The sequence below is a fragment of the Emydura macquarii genome, unplaced genomic scaffold, assembly GCF_026122565.2.
Source record: "Emydura macquarii macquarii isolate MOO-44397 ecotype Brisbane River unplaced genomic scaffold, CSIRO-AGI_Emac_v2 contig_1790, whole genome shotgun sequence".
Classification (NCBI taxonomy): Eukaryota; Metazoa; Chordata; order Testudines; family Chelidae; genus Emydura; species Emydura macquarii.
The window spans coordinates 18640934-18668054 of record NW_027131927.1 but is presented as its reverse complement, the minus strand read 5'-3'; the positions used below and the strand labels follow the sequence as shown (position 1 = coordinate 18668054).

Sequence of the window (27121 nt, the reverse complement as noted above, 5' to 3'; positions counted from 1 at the left end):
TTTACAGTCTCCTGAACATAGATACTGGAACATTTGTCCTCGCAAGTCAATTTTAAACTGTTAGCCTATCTCACAGGCAGATGGTGATAAGCATGAGATTCCAGTGTACTGCTCCCTCAAAACAGTGGAAGTTTATGTAGATGTAGGTTGGTGTGGTCCTCAGCTATATGTCAGAACACAATATATTGAATACAGTACCATTAAGCAATCTATCCATTTGGGAAAAAAAATGTAATTTAACTGAAGTTGAGTTAGTTTGAATGATGATCAGATGGATATTAAGAGTATTTATGCTGCTTTGAATTTACAGTACTACTAAAATTTAATAGCTATTCTGGACACTTCAGTTTTTAGTAACAGCTTAACTAAGGGAGAAGTGGAAAAAGTCTTACTGAGAATATGGGAAGAGTATAGACTATCACCCTCATACAAGAAGGGAAGTGAAATTAGTTGATCACAATAAAAGCTTGTTATTTTAAGGAGTAATAGTAAAATGCTTTAAGCCTTTTTCAACAGTGTGATGTGATGCCTACACAAAGCTAGAATCAGTACACAATCAGCCTTCTACTGTATCGTGCAAAGTAAATGGAAACAAAAGTAGTGCTGTTATACAATATGCAGTTTAGAAACTATCCACTAAAAGCAACTATGAAACATCCTTGATTAAGTCCTGCTCACCCCCCGTTTTGTCAACAAAACTCAGCTTTTGTCACCAACAGTGTACAGACTGAAATCCTCCTTCTGCCACTCACTCCCCTGCTCTGCCAACATAATAAAACCCCTTCAATGAGAGGTGTAGGTAAGGTGATGCAGTGTTGATGTAGACATTGCATTCCTTACCTCTGCTGTCTGTCAATGACAGAAATTGACATAGCCAGGCAGCTAGAGCCCAGCTGCCCCCCACTCCTGGCTGGGAGCTGGGGTGAGAAGCTTGGGTGGCTGGAGCCGCTCCCAGCAGGGAATGGTGGGGGGAGGAGTGGGCAGCAGGGCTCCTGCCAGACTGGCACCCCCGCCCCCCTCTTCTGCCCTTCTGAGATCAGTGGAAGCACTCCCCGGGAGGACATGCACTTCCAACCCAAGGAGGGTCATGTGGACATAAACCACTACAGTAATTACAACCTAAGGTAGGTTGACACACATTTCTACTGTAGACATGCCCTAACTGTTTGTGTAGGTGCCTTTAAGTATTGTAGAGAGTTAAACCCTGGTACCTTTCATCTCACAGCTCGCATGTACACTTGTAGAAGTTTACCAAGCTGACAACTTCAATGTGTTAACTCCATCCTTAAGCACAATGGAAGGAGGGGTGCCCATTGTAAATGACAAAGCACCTGTTAGACAATAGGTAAGGGGTGTGGAACTAATACAAAGAATCTCTATTAAATACATTGTTTTAAACTCAAATACCATGCTTTTGCCTTTCCTAGCATTTTCTAGGCTATTAAAATTATACAAAGCTATGACGTAGTTGAACTCATGGTAAGATGGCATCAATTATTTAGATAGTGCTCTACTATTGCTGGAATCTTTAAATGTAGGGTTCTTACCTATTGAACAATAAGCAGCTTATGTCAACAGTAAGCTGTTGAATAGGAAGGCACACAACATAGAAATGCTGATATTTCAAGTCATGGCAACCTAGAGAACTTACCACTGCCTGTACAGTAACAATACTGTAATACAAGGACCGTGTATAGACTCAACCTTAATTCTGTTTTTACATTAGACAAATTCACACTGTATGAACACAATTTATTGCATGCTTTACTGCACCAGCCATATTCAATTTTAGATTCTGAATTGCCTTTGAAAAAAAGAGGTCCTTGATGGTTTATCATTGTTACCGAACAGGTACATCTGTAGTCTAGCTCCAAGAATGACGTGCACATGAAACACTTCTTCCTTCATCCTGAAAGGAAAGGGAAAGATGTTGGGCATCAGAAGCTCATTGGGCAAATGCTAGTTTTTCCTTCAACCCCAAAACCCTTCCCCTTGTGAGGTTTGAGAGTTCTCTACTGGGGGCTCTCAAGAATGAACAAGCTGTGAGGAACGCTCAGTTTAGGTAAGCTCTGAGTCACCACTGCAAAGAGCAGCTCTTTAAAATGTACATTAAAAAGGCATAAGCATGTATTCAAGTCTGCTGAACTGCAGGAGATCCAAGCACAGAGCTGAACCACATCATGCTCTGCAAATTAACTCATATTTAAGAAGACTGTGCTCACCACCATGCATAATGAAGGGGTCACAGATGGTACTAAATACTGCTATAAGACTTTGCAGGAAATAGGTAGTGCAAGAATAGATCATTTACTGCTTCAAGTAACTGAAAAACAATAGTGGAGGGAGTCTTCAAACTATGCATGGGATAAGCGTCTGCTATATTTGGCAAGGAAGACTAAAGCCTTGAAACTCAACTAGTCCCTCACCTCCAAACTAATCAACATAGCAGTTGAGAGGGGTTCATCTTCCATTGCATTTGCTATAGTGCACAGACTGGGAAAGTGGAGGAAGGGGGAGAGGAACACTTTCCTATTCAGGCAATATAGTCTAAAGTTCTACCTAATCAAAAGTTATTTAAAAAAATTAGCCAAAGTATAGAAGAATCCACAATTTTGTGTCAGAGGCCTGAGGACAATCTCCTTGCAGCAAGACAGCAGCCCCATGTGTTCACTACAGGAAACTATGTTCTATCAGGTTGCTGACTAAAGGCTATTTAACAACTCCAACTGCATGTGTTTAATCTCCAACCCCTTTTTCCTGGCTCAGAAGAGCCATTCTAGTGGATGGAGCATCTTACTTTCTTCCACCACACTCCCGTGGTTACTCTGTCAGGTGGACTTTACATAGCAGGCTCACAGTCCAAGCACAGCCACCACAGGGGCTTTTTAAGGATGACTGAAAGAAAGACACTTGTTGAAAAGCCTTGCAAGATGTTTGTTTACAAATTCTGATCTAGGCCACTGACAGCAGCATACTTGATTCTGAGGAGGCTGGATCAAAAGTCATGAAAGCTCCCTCAAATACATTCTATAGTTCGCCCAATTCCTTCACCTCTGATGTAGACAACATTTCTCCCAGTAACAGTCAGCTATTTCAAATACAGGCAAAGGTTACAAGTTTTGTCTCTGCAGGGACTCCATGGCTGTAGAAATAATCACTACACTTTTCAGTTACACCCAACTCACAAAAATGAGTTTCTCAGTGTGGAACCAATGAGCCTAGACTTTAACGTCTCCTTCCATGGTAGAGAATCTGTATTAGGGCTGCAGGAAAAAAAAATTAAAAACATGAACTCCAGCAAGAGTTCACTGCTTAACTGGATAGTCCTTTAAGTTTCTGTCCAGCTGAGAAGAGTCTGATGGGCCATAGCATCCCACTCCATTCTGTCACGCTTTATTGGGTGTTGTCTAACTTTAGGCATGATCCAACTCCATTAGTGAAAAGAATGTTTTCAAGAGGAGTTGGATTGGGTCCTTAGGTCAAAATGTTCAAATTTAGGTGCCTGAAATAAGATATCCATGAGAAATTAATTATTATAAAATTAGATGATTAACTTTAGGTATGGTTGTTTGAACATTCTGGACTTAGACTTTTGACTTTAAGCTACTTGTTTTAAATAGCTGAAGTACTGCATACAGGTACTGTGCTATATTAGCAAGTATGCGGCATAAGGATCAAATTGCCCATCTTTGAAAACAGCATGCATTTCAAGGGGGTGGGAGTTAATACACTTACCCAGTTTGGGATTTTATCACTGTCACTAGCAGTCTTGTTCTCTTTTTGGCCATGAATTCAGGAATAATTCAATATATCTGTTCTCTGGGGAATAATTAAAGTTTTGTTTATAAAGTTTCTGAACAACAAAAACAAGTAAGTCTACACAGTGCATGTAACAGTCAGTTTATAATTTCAGGCCAGAACAATTCCAGGCCTAAAAATTGAAAGTTACTCTGTTCTACATCATCAGTAGACAGCCCAAGACCAGACAATGTTCCAGATGACTGGAGCTAGCGTGCTCAACAGCAATACCACATAGCAGAAAAAGATACAAGCACTACTTACCCACGGGTGACCTGTGCTTGGCCATAGCGGCAACTGCGTCTTTTTGAGTCTCAAAATATACGTCTGCTTCTCCTGTAGCTCTCCCAGTGGAATTATATTCCATGATGATTTTTGCAGGTTTCAGTGGAGCAAAAAACTAAAGAAAGTAAAAGATCAAATATATATGGTTAGTTTGACTCTGATCATGTAAGAGTCTCAAATTAAAAAGCAAGATGGAGCAGTGGGGAGGAAGTAAGCTATGTAGTTTAATTCTACAAATTTATTGCAGTGTTAATATTTCAACAAACCTTGGGAATGCCTATTTGATAGAACTAAGATGTTTTACAGTTAGTTACCATTTTTCCTTCTACTTATATACAACAAAATTCCTTCCAGCATAAAAGTTAGCTGACCATTTTATTACAACTTGGTTTCTCACTATGAAGGAATACCCAAGTTGTAATAAAATGGTCAGCTAACTTTTATGCTGCTCCGATAGGCTCAGATAAATGATTGTGCTTATTTTATTCTAAAAACGCTTTAGCCAAATTTGCTAATGTAACCAACATGTATCAACTTCCATTGAAAAGTGCCCTCCCTGCTTGTGAGAATCAACTCCAAGTCTCCTATCTCTATTTAAATGAAATGTATTTTGTTTCTCTCACCAGAAAAAAAAACAAAAACTAAAGCACTTCTTCAAAACAACCAGCTCACCCACTGCATAGTCACCTTTACAGCTACACAGGGAGGCTTTTGGTTATATTTTGACAAATCTTAGCAAACCCGTTCAGGGTTTAAAACAAGATTTTTTTGGACTGATCTTTTGAGAAGTTTATTTTAAAAATATGACAAACATGTACACAAGAGCAGCGTCACCCCCAGTGGTTTTGCTTCCTACTGTTGTAAAAATCTGTTTTTTATAGTTCTCCTTTAATGAACACACATGAAAGATAGAATGGGGAGAAGAAAGTATGATCGTCTACTTTGTTCTTCGTATCTTTACACAAAAATATTCTCTTCGTGTAGCTTCATGCTCTGCAATTATTGTTGCCCTTAGAATTCAAATTACTTTTCTGTTCTCCCCCACACACTCTGATCTTTTGCTAACAGCAGTACTAGCTCACATAATTTAGCACAAAACCAAGACCTGGCAGCAATTTAGAACAGACAATTTGAATAATGGATACCACCATGGCCTCTAAACTCTACTGTACCATAAATGTTAAACATATACAGAATAAAAAGTCTCAGTTATGGAAGAATGATCTGTATTACACAGCCTCAGATACCACAAGCCAAGTTACTTGTAACAGAGCTAGAGGATTTTTTAAGATTGTAGAAATTGTATATGCATTTACCAAAAGTTAAATCTGCAGCAGAAAATGGGGCACTTTATTTTAAGTATAAGGATTTAATTAGCTTCTGAACCTATTCTACCAACACATCCCCATTATGGTCATGACTTCCTCTAGCATCCCCCCACAATGTGCATGAATTTTGTCCTTCCAACTCTTTAGAACATCCCCCTTTTCCACATGCAATCCCTCTGAAAATTAGGTAGCATTAAGTATTTATAGCACAAAATGTTGATTCTCTCTTCAAAGGGTAATCAGGGTTTAAATTGTCACCAGTTCTCTGTCTATTCATGTGATCTTACTGCAACGCACATTTACAATGTCTTGGGCTGTAGCTTGGAAAGGCAGGCCTCTCAGATGGACAAAATGCAGTGATAATGAGGTACTCCCAAATTCTGAAGTATTCGGAGGCTTTTCAGTCACTTCTCCATAAGATTCTACACAGGTGAACAAAAGCAGCATTAGTACTTGTGACATTATACTCTTCCATGAAAACTGTGTATGCAAGTGTATGCAGAGCAGACAAACAAGAAAGCTATGCAAAGGTGCTTCAAAGAACAAATGCAACAAGGAAGAACTCACCTTTTTTTTTTTCACTTTTACAAGCTGCAGTTGGTTCTAGGCTCTGACTCAATTTATTTTCTTCAAAGACTGATTCCGATTCTTTTAGTTTAGCAGTTGGAGATGTAGTCATCTTCCTCCTGTACAAGGAGCTATAGGCTCGAACTTCTCTCCTCCCACTTGGAAATATTTCTATATATCTAGATTTAAAAGAAAAAGATTACATGGTATGCCTTTACACCCTATAGAAAGAATACTGAATTTTCAAAAATATTCAATTACTTTAAAGTGCAGTGCTGGATGCTGCTTATGGGAGCATGAAATCCCGCATTACAACTTGCAGCTACCATGAGATTCACGAAGAAGCAGAGAATTCTGAACAGTCATTTTAAAGCTAAGTTTTCAATTGCACCACGTAAGTCTGACTTTGTAACTTAAAACGAATCTTTTAAAGCTTTATTAACTACTGAAGCTACTTGCTGCTTCTCAGGAGTAAATCCAAAATGATCACAGTGATTTAAAGTGTTAATGGAACTCTAAAACCCTGCAGTTTGCTCTTCAACACTTGTGAGACTATATAGCCACTTTAATGGTCTTAACATTTGCTGCGCTTTTACAGACCAGTCAGTTTGAAAATCCATACTAAAAATAGCTGAACAAATCAGGAAAGCAAAAGAAAATAATTTCATGATTAACAAGCATAATTCCAAAAACCATGTAATATGAGATGAACCCACTTTCTTCATCTGAGACAATTATAAGTTTGGTGCTGTAAGGGTATGCATGCATTTATATCATACATCTATAGTTTATTAAAGCTTTCAGTATGATCCTACCTAGAGTTAAAGTTTAGCTAGAAATACGGAGGTTTTTAAAAAACTGGTTGGGTCATAAACAGTGTAATTGCAAAGGATCCAGAATCAAATTAAGCAGGATAAAAGATGCAAGCATAAGATGGACAAGTGTTTTATCCTAACTAGAAGCTGCTGTAAAGTGGCAGCCCTCATCCTTCAAAAAAGAAATGCACCAATGCCCCTTACTGTCACTCCTTCACATATTTCTTTCTCTACCTGAATAAAAAGGAGCCCAAGGAGGCCTGGTAGCTCTTCTGGGTCTTTAAACCTTGCAAGCTGTTAGATATCATGCAATCCAAGGCACTAAGTCTCAGAGCAGTTAAATGGGAGTGCTGAGATCAGGAAAATGGCAGTAAAACATGCTGAGCCTCTTCTGAAAGGCATCTAAAAGACAGCAAGCTGGGGAACTCAAAGGTGGTGCCTGGTGGCATCAGGAACCACCAGGGAAGAAACAAATCACATTCCTGGTGTATAACAATCATGATGATAAAAGAGACGCAGAACATCAATTTGCTATGGATAAGATCTTTAGACTAGTCACTTAAATGGAGTCAACCTTCACTGGTTTAAAAGATGGTGTCAACTTAATTCAGAACCAAAACTTACGTTTTGTTACAGAAATAAGGGATAAGTTGCATTTTTTTAAATGCTTTTTTTTTTTAAACTTGAAGTTCCCCTGCAGCAGTATGAATTCCATCAGATCAGCACTGTACTACTGCAGGAAACAAACTCTCTAGTCCAGTGGTTCTCAACCTACTTACCATTGTGGGCCACATATGCAGCTGTGTGTGTTATGTGGGCCACATCCATACAATACACATACCACCTATGTGGCTGTGAGGATGTCACGTGGGCCGCAGCTGTATGCTGATGGGGCCACAGGTTGAGAACCGCTGGTTTAGTCTGTTGTCAGTGGCTAAACAGAGAGCTAGATGCAAAGTGCATGGACAGTGGAAAGTAACTCAGAATGTTCTCTCAATAATTTAAGGTGCTATTAGAAGTAACACAAGGAAATATTAATATGGAAGAAGTTAATTATTGAAACATGTAGATTGAACAAAATAAGTAGGGAATCAAGAACATGGTGGAAGATAATTGCTAAGGGGCTGAATCTTTAAAGAATTGAGTGAAAATGAATGAAGACATAATTCATATAAATGGAAGGTTCCAGAAAAATGGACCAACATCAAGGAATACTAATAAGGCTCCATTTACATTAGAGGGGGGAAGGGTTATCAGGTTTGAAAATCAGTATCACAGTATAGTCTAAGCCTCTTTCTAGATTAATACCCTTTTATTAAGAACCTAGCTAAATTATGATTGGCCCTGTTCACTCAGGGTGGACCAAACAGTATTAAAGTTGGCCTCAATGGTGTCTAACCACGATTGCTAAATTGGTTTGTTCCTAGTATAGTTGGGGATACAGAAAGCAATAATGTGAAGGAAAATCTAGGGGAGAGAGGGGCTGGAGGATGTCAAATTAGACGCTTACAGTATACTGAAACTACAATAAAGGAAGAAAAACAAAAGCAGTTATACTGGGATGTGTTAGCAGGGATTTTAAATGTAATGACAGTTACCAATCCCACTTTGGTGAAGCCATGCTTAGTACTGTATACAACTAAGGTCGCTTCATTATGGGAGAACAATGATAAACTGCAGGGAAAGCAAAGGAGAGCAAAGATGCCTGAGGTATTAGCCAGTATGATTTGTAGGTGAAAATAAGAGAACATAAAACCCAGAAAAAAAGATAAAAACATAGCTATGACAACTGTCTACAAATACTAAACAGAAGGAAAAAAATAAAAAGATATTAGGAAAGAATTTTAATAGGAGAAATATAATTGTCAAGCTATGTTCAAATTAAAAGGGAAGGCAACAAAAAGATGGGAAGTAAGAGATCACAGAGTCAATGAACAATTTGGAACAAAGAAAAGGTGAGCACACACATTTATGCTTATTCACGTTATATACACCAGCTTTAAATTATTCTGTGTCCTTTAAAAGACACACACAAACACTTTATTAACCACACTGAAGCACATACCGATGCCCAATTTCCTCCTTATGCTTTAACATGGCTTGATTTGCCATTTCTGGTGCTGCAAACTGCACAAAAGCTTCTCCTGATTTCCTTCTTCCTCCCTGATCCATGACAAATGTTATCTCCACTACATCCAAACCTTTAGGGAAAAAAAGCATTTTCTATGTGAGCTGTAACATATGCGTTTTTCCTTCTCTTGTTTTAAATAGCTGAAAACTTACCTACTTCTGAAATGACAGCTCAAGCTGCCCTGAACAGAACTGATCAAGTACTAAATGGTTTTTATTATTCCTTTTCTATCTTTTCCTTGATGTGTACATAAAGTTTATTTTCATATAAGCTTTAGTTTCTGAAATGTTCATCTGCCTGAGGTTTCAAAAGGGAAAAAGTGATTACTAGAAAATTTCAATTCTCTGTTTTTCTGTTTAGAGGACTGAAAGCACATGAACATATCTGGAAGGTGCTCAGTTTGTCAGAGACTTATTCTCAATTTCTACCAGCCTACGCAGAAGTCAGGAAATGTTTTCAACTATACTTAAAATATGATTAATCATTTTTCCACTGTGCAATCCTTTCTGTCACACTCTAGAGAATCCAGAAATATGATGATGATGTTTGACAAACATGTTTGTATGTTTTGTTTGACTACAGCTTCCAAAACTCTAAGCTAACTCTAAACCCAGGCTTGAAATGGACCAGGTTGGGCTGAATTGCTCACTTGTTGTTGTTTGTTTTTGGAAGACTGTCATCTTGTTCTCCTTCATTATACACACTAGCAAGTACAAATCTAGCTGTTATGATTTTGAACCCATTCTGTTCACATTTGAAGGTGACATAGTAACATCCGCCTGAGTTTGCAGACAGCCTGAAAGAGTGGCTCTGAGAACTGTGAATTGTCACATTCATCACAACCATGTGTTAACTGAGATGCCTACTGAGGATCATTTGAATGTCAACATGTTAACTATTGCACTGCTCAAAGTACACAATAAAGGAGCGATGATCATATTATGAAGAGGTGCCCAATTTACTGTCAGTGACATTTCATTTTGGCACCAATGTATCTATTATGGGCTTAAGATTTTGCATCTTATTTTCATCCCAATCCTTGCTCTACAAAGTAGATGTCATCCCTGCAGAGCCCAGAAGGGAAGCCAACTCTCTCCACAATCAGCACAGGCCACCCCTCAGCAGCAGGGGTCCACTCTGCTTTGGTGATGGGCATGCATCCCAGTTCTTAATGGGTGCTGCTCCTTCCTCTTCTAGAAGCTGTTGGCAGAATTTGTAACTGTAAGTAAAAATATTGTATGTGACCTAGTTACTGAGATAGACTGTGTAACTATAGTAGGGCTAGTGAAATGTTTATCATATGCCTATGTTGGTTTAATGCAGTGAGGGCACATCCCACCACACACTGGAAAGACAGTAGGAAAGGTATCCCAGATTCAAGGATTCTACATTTTGTCTCCTACAGAGCTGCAAGGCTTGTTTTACCAATGCTGGGAGCTAAAAGATCAAAGGGCTATAAACTGTTAAAAAATAAATTAGCAGCTGTGAAGGAGGTGATCAAAAGACTGAGCATGAGGACATACTGCCTGAAGTAAAAGGGTGAATTGGTTTGTGAGTTAAGGAAAAGACTGCCAGCCAGACCTATGGGTTTTGGAGTGTCTACAGGAAGCTTAGACCTACCAGGATCTCCATGTAGAAAGTGGACAGACAAGTGTAGTCTGTTTATTTTAAGATCTTTTTCTCTGAAATGTTTTTGGTTTCATAGTCTCTGCCTGTGACACCCCAGTAGTTTAGTCTCCTATGAGATGCAATACCTTTAGTCTAATTTCAATTGTTTAGTGTGTGGGTGCCAGGTGGTGCTAGTGGCCTGTGAGATGCAGGAGGTAAGACTAATTGATCTGGTGGTCCCTTCTGGCCTTAAATTCTGTGAAACAATTGGCTTTAAGAAGGCTGTCTAGTCATTGTATACCACTGGTCACAGACCACAGAGGAGAGGGCAACAGGTACTGAATTAAATCGGACCTGCTAAGTTAATCATGGATAGTACCAGGGGACTGCCGCTAAAGGCTCAGTAAGAGTTGGAAAATTACATTATTCCACCCCAAGAGAGGTGATTGCTCAAAGCCTGAGAGTGAATGCACTCAGACCCAGAAGGATCAGAGGTGCAGTTAACCCAGTAATTGTGACAGCCATAAGTATCAACATGCCCTGTAGACAGCATGACAAGACATCACCATATTGCATTTGAGAATTTCTACAACTTAAATTTACATTAGCTAAGCAAAAGATGATATTTAGAAGATATAAGCTGAAAAGAAAAGTCTGTTCTGAAGTCACCTGCAAAGAACTCTAAAATGTCTTCTTCAGTGCAACTATACGGAAGGCCTCTGAGGCGGACAACTCCATCATTAACTGCAGGGGATGAACTGGACTGCAGATTCTTCAATATGTCATCTACGTCTTCATTACGTATTTCAAAAACTGCAAAGAATACAAAACTATAAATTTTCCTGCTAAGTGAGAGGGGAAAGGCATCACCTTTGAACCTGCAAGCCACACAGCGACTGATAGATCTCATAAGCTGCACAAGGGGAGACCCCATTCCTTCTAAAACAGCTTCTCTTGCCTCCACATGTAGTTTCCTCTCTTCCACTCCCCGTCCTGGAGCCTTTGTTCCCCAATGTGGCTTTCCTTCATATTCCTCCCAGAGTGGACTCACCTGATCCTTCCACGGTTCCATCAGCCACTCTTTTTAACAAGGAGGGAGTGCAAATCCATGTAATTTAAGCATCATCCATGTTGTGGTGTTTACATGACCACACTTCTAACGATCTAAATGCTACCTAGATCTTCCCAAAATCTGGGAAAGGCTTTTCTATGTGTTAAGCCTGGCTAATTGAAGATTTTCCACTGAAAAACCACCTTCTTGATGGAAAACTGGGTTTGACAAAACAAAGTTTTCTTTCTACAGGAAATTTCATATTTTTAATAAAAAAATGAAGTGATTGGAGTCTGAAATCCTGCTGCAGTGCCCTATGAGACATGTAGCTCAGTTGCCTCATGTTCCCATTTTTCTCTATGGGCTGGGATTACCAGCCAGACTACATCTCCCATAATTACTCCTGAGCAAATTCTGTGCAACTGTGCAAGCGCAGAACTAATGTCCCCCACGGAATAATTGATTCTGATGGGGAGGCAAAGGGAAGCGGTTATTACAGCTTTTGCCCACCAGCAGCTGATGTGGTGCCAGAAGAGAGGGCAGCTGACTCACAGGCCAAAGCAGCCAGCTGCAGAGAAGGAGGTGGCAGAGGCTGCCTTCCTCACAGCACCTTGCCCGTGGGGCCAGATGAGGAGGCATGGGATATGGGGGGGGGGGTGTCACACAGACTGGGGTTCAGAAGAGCTAGTGAGAGGGACGGACGGATGGTGTGGGGACACAGGAGCTAGTGGGGTGACAACACTGAACAGGGCTGAACAGGAGTGGGGGCACAGGGCCATATGGGGACGGGAAAGAAGGTGTGGCTGAGAGGGTGTGCAGATACACATGGAGACGCGGGCAGCTATGCCTGGCTGAATGGCGGTGCAGGGACACATGGGGTCACAGGCAAATGTGCCTGACTGACTAGGAGAGACCAGGGGTCAGCCAGAGTCTGCATGGGTGAGGCTCCTCAACTCCCTAACATTCCTTTCCCCCAAAGAAACTTGTTCCATACTTCTCCTACCCACACCCAATAACCCTCTAGGTTCACTCCCAGGCTCCTTCCCAGCAATTACTTCCCTCTCCCATGGCTCCTCCATTACCCCTGATTCCCCCAAGCCTTTACACTGCTTCTGAGGGGTGCGGGAAATACATTTCTATATTGTAGTTTCAATGAATTATTACTGAAAGTTCTGTACTAATATTTCTGTGCCTAGTAACTAATCTATTTGTCAAAATACATTTCCTGAATCAAGTATTGACATACTTGCTGACAGACATTTTGAAATAAATTACCAAAATAACTGAAAATGGCATGATATAATATTATTTTGATAAATAAGATATGCAGAATTTTAAAATATTGTGAACAGAATTCTTAATTTTTGGTGCAGAATTCCCCCAGGCACTGCAGCCATGTGAATGCCATGATGCATAGCCTCCCTCATCAAGAAGTGAGAATGGTGAATCATGAAAGATGTAATCCAACCAGAGATCCCAGCCTATACAGGAAGATGGGAGCATGAGGCACCCACACCATAGAGGCATTTCAAAAATTAAATTTTTATTTTTGGACAAAATGTCTGTTTTTGATTTTTTGTGGACAACTTTGATAAAAACAAAATTTTCTTTGTTGATATTTTCCTTGGGAAAAGAATCAATTTTCCAAGCAGCTCTATTGGAAGTATGACAGGAAGAGAAACAGTTCTACTGTGTAAATCCATTTAAGAGAAATGACAAGCAAAAAATGCAAGGAAATTTTAGGAGAGTGAACAAATGATTTTTCAATCCCCCTTCTATCCAAAGTTCTTTGTACTATTTGCCTAGCCTTCTTCATAAAATGGAATAAAGGGATAAGATGTAGTGTGTGAGCTTTCAAGGGGATTAATTTGGTTTTGGTGACATTTGGGAGCAGAGAAGAAAAGTGTATTTGAAAATAAGGTTCAAAACAGGAAGCTAGCTTTAACTCTAGTTACCTTCCAGGCCCTCCTTAGAATTAAAAAGGGTTATAAAAACCACCACCACTGAGCAATACCTAGAGGTTTTTGCTTATAGGCACCAAATAGTAAAACTGTGTTGACACTGTTGATATAGAATAGTAACTTCTTGTAGTTACTGTTCCAATCCTTTTACACTCTAAGGCGCTCTCCCCATTGTTCCCCACATAGTACACATCTTTAGGTTTTGCTCTGAAATATTTTTACCTGTTTTAATATATGCAGGCTACCTTCAAAACAGATGAATTTGGATTAAACGTACCTTCCACATACCGCTGACCCATATATTTCCAGTGCTTTTCTAAGGCCTTCTGCACATCCTGTTCTGACTCTAGTTCAATAAAAGCATCTCCTCTGCGTTTGCCATCCCTGTTTAAAAGGAAGTGTATCCCATTCTCACCATTTCGAATTCTGCAGTCTAGAAAGTCACACACACAAGATACAGTTAAAGAAACACACACACAATCAATATCATGCTTATCTTTCTTACCATAATCTGCTGATCCAATAAAACTGAACATTCTGATCTTATATAAAAGTTTCATCTAAGCAGCATGGTATAGTATATCAAACACAGGACAGTAAATGCCATATAGATGCCATTATCTAGACACACACACTACAAGGATCAGACATTTTCAAGATCAATCCAAAATTGCCTTGATTTCAACTGATTGTCAATTTAAGGCCTTGATCCTACAATCTGTGCTAAACAGGTTGACATTTATACCCACGTGGAGTGCCATCAAGGTTAGCAGAGCTCTGCATGGATGCAAGGATCTACCCACTTGGATCAGATTGTAGCACTGAGGCCTTAACTGGTTGGCAAACTTTTTTTTTTTTTTTTTTTTTTTTTTTTTTGGGGTAATTCAAATAATTTGAGTGTGTTTTAAAAAATAATTTTAAAAACAAAGTTTAATGATTTATTTGTACCCTTATGAGACAGAGACACTGAACAGAGAACAAATAGCTCCACCATATTGAATATTTATAAAAATGTAACTGAAGACTAAACACAGGATTTAAGTTTTAGGTTCAATATTTTAAAACACATTCAGCCACATCACATTTGGCTGATTAATAGATTTTTAAAAAATCAGATATTATACCAGCAAAAAAATTAATCACATCTTCAACTGTGCAAGAGTATGGCAATCCTTGGGCTCGGATGAGAAACACATCTTCCTCTTCTTTCTTGGATGAAGTTAGTTCATACTCAGAAAGTGGAGGATATTCATCTTCAAATGAGGAGCTTGAATCCTTTGAAAAAGGAGAACAGTATTATTTTTAAAAACAGCAGCAGCTCAACAACTTGTTTCAGTAATAATTCCTTTCTGTGTTAAATTTATTAAATGTATATTGTGCTGACTCTCACCAACAGCTCATAGAAGTAAACAAATAAAAACTGTTTATTAGATTATCCAGTCAAACTGTAGGATTGTTCCTTATAAAGATTTTTTCAGTCCCAGTAGCATTAAGTGACTTGGACAAAAAGAACTATATCTGGAAGTTTGCTTTTCAGTATCAGGGGGCTGGAGCACAAGACTTATGAGGAAAGGCTGAGGGAACTAGGTTTGTTTAGTTTGCAAAAGAGAAGTATGAGGGGGGATTTGATAGCAGCCTTTAACTACTTGAAAGGGGGTTCCAGGAAGGATGGAGCTAGGCTGTTCTCAACGGTAGTAGATGACAGAACAAGGAGCAACGGTCTCAAGTTGCAGTGCGGGAGGTCTAGGTTGGATATTAGGAAAACGTTTTTCACTAGCAGGGTGGTGAAGCACTAGAACGGGTTACCTAGGGAGGTGGTGGAATCTCCATCTTTAGAGGTTTTTAAGATGCTGCTTGACAAAACCCTGGCTGGGATGATTTAGCTGAGGTTAGTCCTGCTATGAACGCGGGGGGGGGGGGGGGAGGAGAGGGGGCGGCGGCGGGGGGTTGGACTAGATGAGGGTATTGCATGGCCCTTGTGAAGTGCAGTTTATGTGAATTTGGCCCGTCACCATCAGCGAGTTTGACACCCTGGACTAGAGGATATGTACATAACTCCTCAAACAATGTCATTCCAATTTAAGCCACATGACAGAGAAGACAACAGAGGTGACCTTCAACATGGCTCAAGGGAGTTCTCCCAATCATGACAGGAGTTCCCCCCTTAACCCTATAAGGCTCCAATAAATGGATTTTCCACTGACCTCATGGGTATAAACAGATGAAGTGGCCAATAAAGATTGGGGGCTATACGCAGGAGCAAGAACATGGAGGGAAAAAACAGCATCTCTCTCCTGAATAATCTTTAGTTTCACGCAGATTGGGTGCCAGGGAGGAGACTCACTTAGTGGGAGATACACAGTATCACCCTCACCTTCTGACCCTAGCGAAGGCAGAATTGATGGAAAAGGGAGTGGCCCTCTAGACACTAGGGACAGAAGGTTGCCCTGCAGATTGAAAGGATGGGAAGAAGATCTGGGGGTGCAGGGGACTGGGGCAGAGAATTCCAGCAAAGATTTGGGGGCAGGGGGCAGTCAGGGGAGGATGAAACAACACCTGCAAGGTCCCCCAGAGATTGGGGGGTCAGGGTCACTCAGAGAACAGTGACCCCCCCCCTTTAAAATACCCCAGGGATTTGAAAGCAGAACGTCAATTAGGGAAAGGGTCAGCGATCCCTCTTAAAGCTCCCCCCGAACCAGGGGGCAGCGACTCCTACGGTGGGGTGAGGTGAAGGCCGACGGCCTGTGTCCCCCATGCTGCCCGCAGGGGCCCGTACCTGACCGTAGCTCCGCCCCGGGTGGGCCTGGGGCAGTAGTGGGCTCCGCAAGGCCCCGAACCCGGTCCCGGTCCCAGGCCCAGCCGGGCTAGGCAGGCTCCCGGCGGCCACCGCCACTTGCAGGCCCCGGGTCTGCGCGGCCGACGTCGCGGCCGCCGCCCCCAGCAGCAGCAGCGGGAGCCGGCGGTGGCCGGACACGCCGGAGGAGGCGGCGACGGCGGGGCGCAAGGGCAGACAGGCCGCTCCCGTGCGCCGGCAGCTGCAGCAGCTGCAGCCGCAGCCCCGGAGCAGCGCACCCAGCACCCAGCGCGTCCCGGCCATGGGGCGGCGGCGAGGCTCGAGCGAGGAAGGGCCGAGGACGAGGAGGTCGGAGCGGGCCTGGCTGGCACATGCGCCACTGCAGGGACGCGCAGCTGCGCGCCTCGCCAATCAGGCCAGCGCGGCGGCCGGCCCCGGCTCCGCCTCTCTTTCCCAGAACGCCGCGGCACGGCCTGTCTCTATGGCGCGCGGGAAGAGGGAGGGAACGAGCCGGCCAGGCCAGGTCTTGCTGCTGTCTGTGTGCTCAGGGCTGGTGCCCTCCCACCTGCCCCGGGACGGCCTGCGCTAGGCGTGCGCGGCCGAGCGCAGCGCCTCCCGCCAGTGCTGCCATCTTTTCCCGCGTAGGGCTGCTCCGGGCGGGATGGGTTTAGCCCCAGCTAAGCCACTGCGGTGACACCGGGCCTAAGGAGGGTGAGCGCGCTAAGGGCTCGGGCGTCGCCTGTCGTGCCGGGTAGCTCCCCGTGTGGACTCATTGGACGCTCCGAGCCCAGGAGAAGAGAGGGTCTTCCCCTCCCCACTCCCCGCATTCGCCGAAACCCCTTCCAAAGAGACCGACTAGACCCAGCAAAGGCAAGGGTTAGGGTTTGCCTGCACCAGGGGTTAGTCGGGAGCAGCTGCTCCCAGTAAGTAACTGTGTGTGGACACTCTTGACCCAGAGTAAGGGAGCCTTGTTCCCCTTTAGCTTAGTCATCATTCTCTTTGAGAGAGGGAGGTAGTGTTCCCTGCTGGACAGAGCACTGGGCCAAGACTCGGGACACCTGGGTTCTGGTTCCAGCTAAGCCACTGGCATGCTGGGTGACCTTGGCCTAGTCATTTCACCTCCCTATGGTTTGGTTTAACAATACTGACTTCTTTGTAAAGCGTATTGAGCTCTACTGATGAAAAGAGCTACCTACATGTGAGGTGATGTTATAATAGGTAATATATATCCATTTTGCAGGCGGGTAAACTGAGGCATAGTGCACTAGGTAACTTTTCTAGGCTCCAACAGTGAGTCTACCAGAGGTGGAAAAAGAATCCATGTATCCAGACTCCCACATCCCTGCCTTAATCATATTGTCATCTCCTATTTAAATTATAGTTCCTCCCTATTTTCCTTCTAATAATGTTGCCCATCTTGAAAAGCTTGGTCACTGTGGAGAAAGAAATTGTGTAACTAACAGTGAAAACAGCAGAAAAAGAGTAATTGTCTCAAATGAGTAATGCCTAGTCTATATGTAAACATGAATGTTTTTAGGAAGCAAAGACCCTACACCTGTGCTAAAAAAAAGGTTCATTATATATGTCAAATGCACCTTGTATTTATTTACTCTTCAGAACCCATGTTTAAGAAAGCTTATCTGAAAAAGGAAATCTGTTATATGTACAAATAAAAAGCATCAACCTAATTTAATCTTTATCAGTGAATAGAGGCTGGAAACTTGCATTTGGAACCAAAGTATTTTGTCAAGTTTCAGCTTTAGGGCCCTTTTGAAGTAATTCTTTGTGGTTTGTGGTATAGTGGATAATCACCTATAACAGACGTGAGGTCCCTGCTATCAGAGACTGGGATATAGGCAGTCTGAATTAGTAGTCAGAACAGGAGCCAGGAAATGGAACTGAATGTCAGAACCAGAGTCAGAGACTGGATGCCAGAGGCAAGGGTCAGACCCAGAGAGTCAAGCCAAGGGTTTGACTCAGAGAAAAGGAGACAGGGACCAGGAACAGGGCAGGAGTCAAGTAACTGACAGCACAGTATGTTGTAGCAGGAAACCAAGATGAATCTTGTTGCAGCACAGATGACTTTCTGTGTGTCTTTCTGGCTTAAATTGTGTACCTGGGTCAATCAGCAGCTCCAGAGCTCCTCCGATCAGGCTCCTGTGAGCAGTATTTTTCGTGGAGTATAAGCCTGTGATGGGTTCCCCTGAGGTGCAACCTGTAAACCAGGGGAATGCTATGCCTCCTTTAAATCTCCAGCCTGGGATGGCTCTTGCAATGCCAGTGACAAGCAGCAAGCCCCTTGAGGCACTGTTATCGTCTAGCCACAGCAACATGCAGAGCCCCACATCCAGATAGATAGCAGGAATGTTTACCTGGGCCGCATCTGGCACTGTGATGCTGTCAGCAAGCTACAAACCTCTTACAGGTATTGTATTCACACAGGCATCTACAGGCAGGGACACACCCAACTGAGTTACATGAGTGCTTTCCGGCTACTCAGGAACCACCTATAGAGGCACCAGCCAACTCCCCCCAGTTTTTCAGCATTACACCCCAGAATTATACTGTGTTCTGGTCAGAAAACTGGCCAGAGTAAGTTCATTATTTAGTCCACGTATTCCTCAATATGAAGAGGTCATACAACAGCCTTTGTTAACTGAGCAGATTTCCCAAACACTTCAACCAAGACACATTGTTCTAGGTAAAGTTATAAAACAGATTTATTAACTACAAAAAGATAGATTTTTATATAAATCAAGCAATATCTCTCCCTGACAGATGATACAAGCGGGCTACAGATTCTTGATACAGAGGCGGCATCTACTTTTGCAGTCTCGGACCTCCTCCCCCATTGAAAGTCCTTTGTCTTACCAATGTTCCTTCATGCGTTGAGTTGTGGGAGGAGAGAGAAGCTGAGTGAAGACGGTACTCCCCCCTCTTTTATAACTTCTTCCAGCTTGGGAAAGATCTATGCATGTGATATGAGGGGGGGAGGGGGGTTGTCCCCGTTGGTCAAGCAGTCTCCATTGTGTATGTGCTTCTTCTGTAAAGTCTTTTGGGATGGCAGTTGGGAGAGTGGATTCCTTAATGGGCTGTCAGCATGTCTGGCTTCTCCATTGTTGTATTTGAAAAGCTGGTTGTGGGTGTTTCCTACCTCACAACGTTTCAGTAGCACACACATAGCAAAACTTCATAACTGCACATACAGCGATAGCACATACAATCCAACAGGATATTAATGTTCAACAGATCAAGACTTTTAGAATGATACCTCACAAGGCAAACTTTGTACAAAACATATCATAATTATATGACAGTGGGGAACAGGGCTTCTGCAGTGCTGCTTTGAGACACAGTGTCACAAAGGTCCCTCTGGCTCTCAATTCTCCAAGCACTAATGGTGATGTGTGGATGGATGTGGGTGAAGCCCAAGAACCTGCTACCCCAGGGTCTAATCCTCTGACTCCTCCTATCCTTTAGAGTCAACATGTCTTCTTTACTTGCGTAGCCAAGCGGTTCTCTGCTTATGTAATGCTGCAGTCTGCTGCTGATTCCTCATATCCCCAGTGCCTGGAGTAAATATCTCTGCTGCCTTTAGGAATTGAAAAATACTGCATAAAGTATACAGGTTATGTAATCATCTCTCACGACAAGTTACCAAGACAAAGTATTTCCTGTAGTATACTGCAGAAAGATTTTGAAATTTAGCTTGCTATTAAAATACAACATTCTGCAGGCAGAAGAGTGTATTTGAGTGTGAGGAGGGAATGGGGATTATTCTAGTCCAAATCAGAATATACCTGCATTTGGGTTATTTCCCCCAAGATTTTTTTGAGGCATAGGGCCAATCAATTCAGAAATATCTTCTAGATACAGATTGTTAAAAAAATGTACTGGGAAAAGTGCAATGTCATCTTAAATGTATTCCAATTACACCACAACCCTCCCCAATAAACCATTCTTTTTAAAAAGTGTTGTGAATACAGACTATTACAATATAATTTTAAATAGAACAAGGAGACATTCTGACTTAGTTTGGAATACAGAAAAAGCAGTTCACATTTTAAATGCATAAGTAAAACAGGAGACTTTCAAAGATGTAATGCAAATTATTTTAAAAAACTAGAATTTATCCTGTAAAAATTTTAAAACTCTATGTTAAGTTCTAACATCTTTTGACAAAATCTAATTTGCAGTACAACAGCCTTGAAGGTCTCCTGCCTTTCTCATGCATTCAAATGCTAAACTGCAATTTTTAGTTTCTCTCAAACTATGGCCCAAGTTGTTTCACTTGGACAGACTCTACAGCCATTTGGAGCCCCATTGACATCAGTGGGACTCCACAAAAGGGCAGGGATCTGCCTGCACCCAACAATTTTTGGAATACAGGAGTGAAATCCTGGTCCCTCTGAAGTCACAGAAGTTTTGCCGTTGACTTCAATAGGGCTAAGATTTCATCAACTGCCTATATCCTTGGACTGCACTTCTAATTTTTTGTTTAGACTAGAATACAAGCAGCAACTGGTGAGAGACCCACAAGACAAGTAAGAGCCTCTTGCTTGATCTAGAAGTTGTCGTGTAAGGTAGGGACACCCAAAGCAGAGTCAAAACATCCCAGAAATGCAGCCTGAAGCTTTTCTCCAATACTTTGATTTTATCAGTTGCTGAGCACCTCTTGACAGGTGCTGCACATCCTGAATTCCATCCAGCACCTCAAAGGATTAGGCTCCTATCTCTAACATCCCCCTTCCCCATTATTTAATCAACATACACGTTGCAAGCAAAATATTACAATTGTTTGCATTTATTTTTATTCCAAAATGTACCCCTAGCACTTTATACATCAAGAGAGAAGAGATTATCTCTCCATCTTCCTGTGGGAAAACAAAATGGCTAAGACAGTGGTTAGGTAAGGGCAATGCTGGCAATTTCCTAGAATCTTGAGTGCAACAGTTTGCACAGACTGGAATGGATTGTAACTACTTTGATCTTTAATTCAGAGGTGTGGCCCTAACTGACTGCAGGGTTTAGCCTGCTTGGATAAAGATTGCATGCTAAACTAAGGTTGCTACCTGTCCTAATATTTTAGAGTTCTTTTGATTTCTTTACTCAGAATTTTTAAGTGAATAGAGCAGAAACATGAGAGCCATTACTCGTGGGTTCTATTTCTGAATAACACAGTCTTGTTTTTTGGTGGACAAGTAAATAAACCTCTGTGTGCCATAGTTTCCACTCATAAAATGGGGATAATGTTCTTTGAGTTCCTCGAATGAAAGGTTAATAGTTTCATGATTATAAAGCCAGAAGGGACCACTGTGATCATCTAGTATGCCCTCTGGTATAGGACATAGGAGTTCCCTGAATTAATTCCCATTTGAACAAGAGCAAATCTTTCAGTGTGAGGCTAAAAAAGGTGCAATAGAAGTGCAAAGTATTATATCCCTTGCAAACCTAACTCATAGGTCATTAATGGGTTATTAAATTCCTTTTGGGGAGGGAGGGAGGGCAGATAGGCTGCTAAATGTTGCATATTTTCCTTTGGCAATTTGTAAGTTAAACCCATTTTCTCATAATGTTCCTGCAGCTGTTGTTTTAGTGGGGAACGCTGCATCCTTATATGAAACATAAACTAAAAGAGGGGCCTGAACTTCGGGTACAAACAACAGAGGTCAGATAATTTCAGTGATTTATCTGACTCACCTAAAGTAATGAATACTATACACACAGGTTGGCATATGTAGTGTGGACTGGACTGAGGAATGAAGGTTTGGAAGAAGGGGTCTTTGTGAGACCTTGCTGTTGGGATGGCCTGAGATGGAGTGAATTGGGGACGGTTTGCTATTAAGAGGCATGCTGGTGTGTAAAGGGCATTTGGCTTTAGTGAAAGCTAGGAGATGGTTTGGGATGGGGGGGAGGGGGTCCAGGTATTTTGTGGGACTGTTGCGGGAAGTGTGGAGAGGGAGATGGGGACTTAAGGTATGTTGGGGGCTTTGGATAGATTAGCTATCTACTTAAATAGTTTTGTTTTATTTTCACTAATACATCTAAGTGCATCACAATCATTAATGGATTTTATCCTCACAGCACCCTTGTGAGATAGAGAACTATTATTTCCACAACAGATGGGAAACTGAGGCACAATGATTATGTGATTTAGTGAAGGACACACATGAAGTCTGAGATTCAGTTGAGAAATGGACCCAGGTTTTCAGAGTCCCAGTCCAGTGGCTTGTCCACTAGACTATTCTCCTTACTGGGAGATAGTACAGACTGGTGGGTGTTGTGGGAGTTTTCAGTTTAGAGAAATGCTAATGGGGAGGTGTTTTTATGAAGAAAATGCTGGTAGGGCTTTGGACGGGGTAAGCACTAATAAAAATTTGGGGGGAGGTCTGGAAAGCTGATAGGCTTGTTATGAGGGAAGTACTACTGGAGCTTTGGCAGAGACAGTTGTGGTGCTGCAGGTGGGTTCTTCCAGGTTAGGGAGGAGGCAATAGGGGGAGAGGTGGGAAATATTTGGAGGAATGGTGCTGGGGGGGGGAGTGCTGAGACTGGGAAGAGTGTGCTGAGGAGGCGGTAGGAGGAGGTTTTGGGAAGTGAGGTGCTCTGGAAATGGGGTGTAGTGTTTGGATGGGAGGCAGTAGGGTGCTCTGGGTGGTGTTTGGGGAGGGGGTGTTGGGCAAGGGAAGCGCTGGGGGTACTGGTGTGTGGGGGGAGCAGTGGGAGGTGGTTTGGGGGGCAGTAGGGGTGATGTTTGGAGGGAGGTGATATTGGAGAGGCATGGGAGGTGGTTTGAGAGGGTGGCGGGGAAGCTAGGGGCAGTGTTTGAGGTGGGGGTGTGTGGCTGTTTGGCGGTAGTGGCAGGGGGTGGTGGGGTGGGAAATGACGGGGCGCTGGGACTGGCTGGGGAGTGTTTGGGGGGTAATGACAGGCTGTGGGGAGGAGGCGGAGTGTCCTGAGGCGATGTCGGGGGCCCTACAGCGGCGGCGGGGCAGTGTGGGCATGGAGGAGCCCCAGGACAGCCTGTGGAGGAAGCGGGCCCGAGGGCAGTTCCGGGTCAGCGTGCGGGGGGGGACTGGGAGCCGCTGGTCGACTGGCTGCGCGGGGAAGCCCGTCCCGCACAGCGGAGGGAGGCCCCGGCTCCCCGCGCCCCGCCCCGCGCTCTCGCCCGCCCGCCCCCCTGCGCCGGCCGCTGCCGTTGGGAGCCGAGCCGAGAGGAGTCAGTCGCTGGTCCCGCAGCCTGCGCCATGAGCTTCTTGTTGTGAGTAGCGCCGGGCTTGTTCTGCCCCCGCCGGGCCTGGGACCCCCGATCCCCTTGTTCGTCCTGCTCCCCGTCTCTGGGGGCTTCTTTCCCCTTCCCCTCAGTCTTCCTCTGTCTCTCCCCCTCCCCCTTTCTCCCATGCAAACCGGGCTTGTCCATTGCAGGAGCTCCCCTGTCTGCTGGCTTGTGCTTTAGGAAGCAGCTCAGAGGCTCCCTAGTGCTTCCTCACAGCCATGAGCTGGCCCCTCTTGCCGCACAGGAGCCCGGCTAGCCCCTCTCTCCCGGCGGTTTGCTCCCCTTTATCTCTCCCAGCTCCCCTTGCTGTGCCGGTCTGAAGAGAGCCTCGCTGCTTTGCATTAAAGTGTGGGGTTTGTAGGCACAGCATTATCGCCTGTGCCAAAGGCACACAGGGTGGTTTTCTTTTTTGGCTAAGGCCAGCGGAGAGCCTAGCCGTTGCTGTAGAGAAAGACATCTTGGACAATAACCCTGAGAAATCCCCATCCTCCTTTCCTATTCTTGCCCTCAAGCAGCCATACAAGTATTGGTGTAACATGATGTTATATTAATCCTGTTAGATGTATCTTAACATCAACCCTCGTGTTGGGGGCAGTGGGGAGGAGTGGTTCTTGAGAGTCCTGGGTTTTTTTTTTAAACGTTTGTTGTTTTTTTTTTTTAAAGAGTAGATTTCTAAAATTAGAAGTTGATGATTAGATAGGACTGGGACCATCAGACAGCCTTGTAAATGTGTCTCGGGCATGTAGAGGGCACAGTTTGTTTTCGCAGAGGGAAACAAGTTGCCATATTTTGTTCCTTGAAACTGTATATAAAAAAGGGTTTAAAGGAAAAATAATACAGGGATTTATTTTCTGCGCTCCATTAATATAGAGAAGTAAGACTTTCTCAAATGTTATTTTGCAAAGACTATTCTGAATTTGCTCAACTGGTAATATTTGGTGTGGGAATAGGATAAACGTTTATAACACAATTGGTCGAGGAAAACACTATGTAGGTACTAAATTATTATACTTTTTTCTTTTCAAATGCAACTAAAAAATATGTGCCGCAAAAACCTTTTAACATGAGGTATTTTGGCTGATGTGTGAATGTAGTCTATTCAGCCTTATAAAACAGTAGGAATTAAAAGTTAATTAAGGGTTCAGATACTCCATGTGTAGATGACTACTTTTCATCTGGTATAACTATAGCAAACCAAGTAGGTAAGAAGGTGCTGACTGGATGGATGTTGTTAATGAGAAGGCAATTATTTACTGCAAGGATACAAAGATCCTATAGGAATTAGTGACAAATCAGACACATGTAATACCTATGTTTTTGCTATTCAGCTTCATAGACTAGAGTGGAACTGAATGATCCTTGTTTCTCCCCTTGGGAGTGGAAACAAGGTACTTATGACAATTAACATAAACCAGTTCAGTGACCTATTAACTAAGCTGAGATACACTCCAAAGGAGGAGAGGGTGGAATTACACAGCTAAAAAAGACACCATTAAATAGTTAAACTCCATTTAGATCCCAAACTACAAAACCTACTTATGTACTTTAAAATTAAGCACATATAAACAGTTCTTTGCTGGACTAGTGCCATAGTATCTGAAAGTTGGTGAAGGATTATACTGATTACTATTATATGTTTGGCCTAATTCTAAAGAGCATGGAAGGAGATGCTTTCCTCTTGGGAACTGGAGTGACTCCCTCATTGTGAAGAGAGGGTATTCTCTCTGCAATTAAGGTTGATATTAGCTTCCCTTTATAAACCTAGTCCTTACATATTAATTGGTTAAGTTTACAAGAACCAACCCAATTCACCTGAAATTGCACATGCAATATCTTAATCCAGGGTAGAATGGGTAGACACTTACCAGCTGAATGACTAAATGTGATAGTCAGAGGTAGATACATAAGACTATTGGGTGGCAAGGGTACTGTTCTAGTGAGAAGCCTAATTGTGCCCCTCCTCCACCATCCCTAGCTGCTAGAAAAGGGGGAGGGTGACACCAAAATGCTGTCACTGGATTCTGGTGTGTCAGGAGGTGAGGGGTTGCTTCATAATCCTTGGCTCATGATTATTTGGTGTCAGAACGATATGAAGGTCCATCTTCCTTTGGCTGCTGAAAGGGAAAGATAAGCTTTCTGTCTCTTCTCCCTTTCCAGAGCTTCCTGATTTCTGGAAAGGGGTGAAGCAAGTCTCTGCTATTCTACCATTTCTTCCTAGCCTACAGTGTTTAAGGTCAATTTCCTGTATGAACAACTTCAGTGCCTTTTTCTGTTGCTGCTTGGCAAACTAGGAACAGCAGCAAAGTTACTGGAGCTGTTTACAGATTCAGGAGGAAAGCACTACATTCGCTTATATTTGAAAGGTTTTCTTTCAAATCTCAAGATCTAGAAACTTAATTTTTTTTTAAAAGGAAGGTTTAAGTTCAGCAGAAATTGATTACTGTTCTCTTCCCCACCCAGGCTTCAGCTTCTACTGGCAAGTAGATTTTTCAAGCATTTTCCTAAAAAGGTTAATGTTACGTCCGTTTAACTCCCCTGGAAGTTATCTTTTATTATCCTGGTTACACCTGTCAAAAACAAAATCTTGTATAACACATGAATGTTTTTATATATTTAATAGCTCACTCATTATTTAGGCTGCAAAATAAATACACTTTTTTTAGACATACCTTCAGGAGGAGGTTTAATTGCTGCTGCAGGTAACAAAGTATTTTTCCCTCCCTCCTTTCTCCAAGCCAATCATACCAGTACTCTTTTTATTTTCCTTAATTGGGTACACATTTTTATATTTATCTGGTATAGTTTTATTATGAAGGTGTTATAAAGATACTTCTGTTAGATGTACCATATGGTGATGTACCAATCCTCTATCCAAGCACAGGTTATATCTTCAGTGATTGCTATAATTCTCCAAATTGCCACTGAAGCACAACTGGGTTTCCAAATAACACATCAGTTGTTTTCTTATAGGACCTAATCATGCAGGGTGCTGATGGCCTTCTGAAAAGTGGAGAGTGTTCTCAATTTCCATTTATCAGATCCATGGTTATTCCATTCTGTTGATAGGGTCAATGAGTGATCAGCATAGAATGGATTGGGCTGACTCTTATCTAGCTACGTGGGAAAAATTCAAAGGACATCTTCAACTTGAAAATTGCATTTCTTTTAAAATAAGTATGTCTACTGTTATCAAAATAATAGCTAATGTTATCATTGAGAGAAGTTAATGAATTTAAAAAAAATGTTTTATTTACTGCTTGCATTTGACAGCAATTTTGTATTTTGTCAGTTTCACTGTTTTCTCTGTATAATCAGTTTTTCCCATGTTGTAAAGACCCTTGTAAACACCTAAAGGGGAGCAAAATCTTTTTTTTTTTTAGAGTTAAAAAAAAAAAAAACAAAAAAAAAACAGAATATGCTCATTAATGGGTCGTGCTATCAAAAGCTAAATTACAGTAGAATTGCAGAAATCATGGTCTGCATCTCCAAGGAAGAAATTAAAGATAGTTC

General features: G+C 42.3%; 2 protein-coding genes across 3 annotated transcripts in view; one reads left to right on the top strand and one right to left on the bottom strand.

Annotated features, from left to right (window-relative positions):
• Positions 1-1735: 1735 nt before the first annotated feature.
• GRSF1 (G-rich RNA sequence binding factor 1) lies at positions 1736-16703 on the bottom strand. Of its 2 annotated transcripts, XM_067557028.1 has the most exons (10): positions 16321-16700; positions 14669-14819; positions 13822-13977; positions 11202-11345; positions 8859-8994; positions 5979-6157; positions 5709-5833; positions 4063-4198; positions 3736-3819; positions 1736-1909 (listed from the first exon to the last, which is right to left on the bottom strand). In XM_067557028.1, exons 1-9 carry the CDS (start codon positions 16639-16641, stop codon positions 3761-3763), a joined length of 1407 nt encoding a protein of 468 aa, XP_067413129.1. In that variant the 5' UTR covers positions 16642-16700; the 3' UTR covers positions 1736-1909; positions 3736-3760. The 2 variants fall into 2 exon arrangements, with proteins under 2 accessions (XP_067413129.1, XP_067413130.1); XM_067557029.1 differs by lacking the exon at positions 3736-3819 and having other exon boundaries at positions 16321-16703.
• Positions 16704-23340: 6637 nt separating this feature from the next.
• MOB1B (MOB kinase activator 1B) overlaps positions 23341-27121 on the top strand; it is a 63346-nt gene continuing 59565 nt past the window's right edge. The window contains exon 1 of the mRNA XM_067557017.1: positions 23341-23596. Within this exon, the coding sequence (XP_067413118.1) occupies positions 23583-23596 (14 nt within the window). The 5' untranslated portion in view covers positions 23341-23582. The remainder of the gene's footprint in view (positions 23597-27121) is intronic.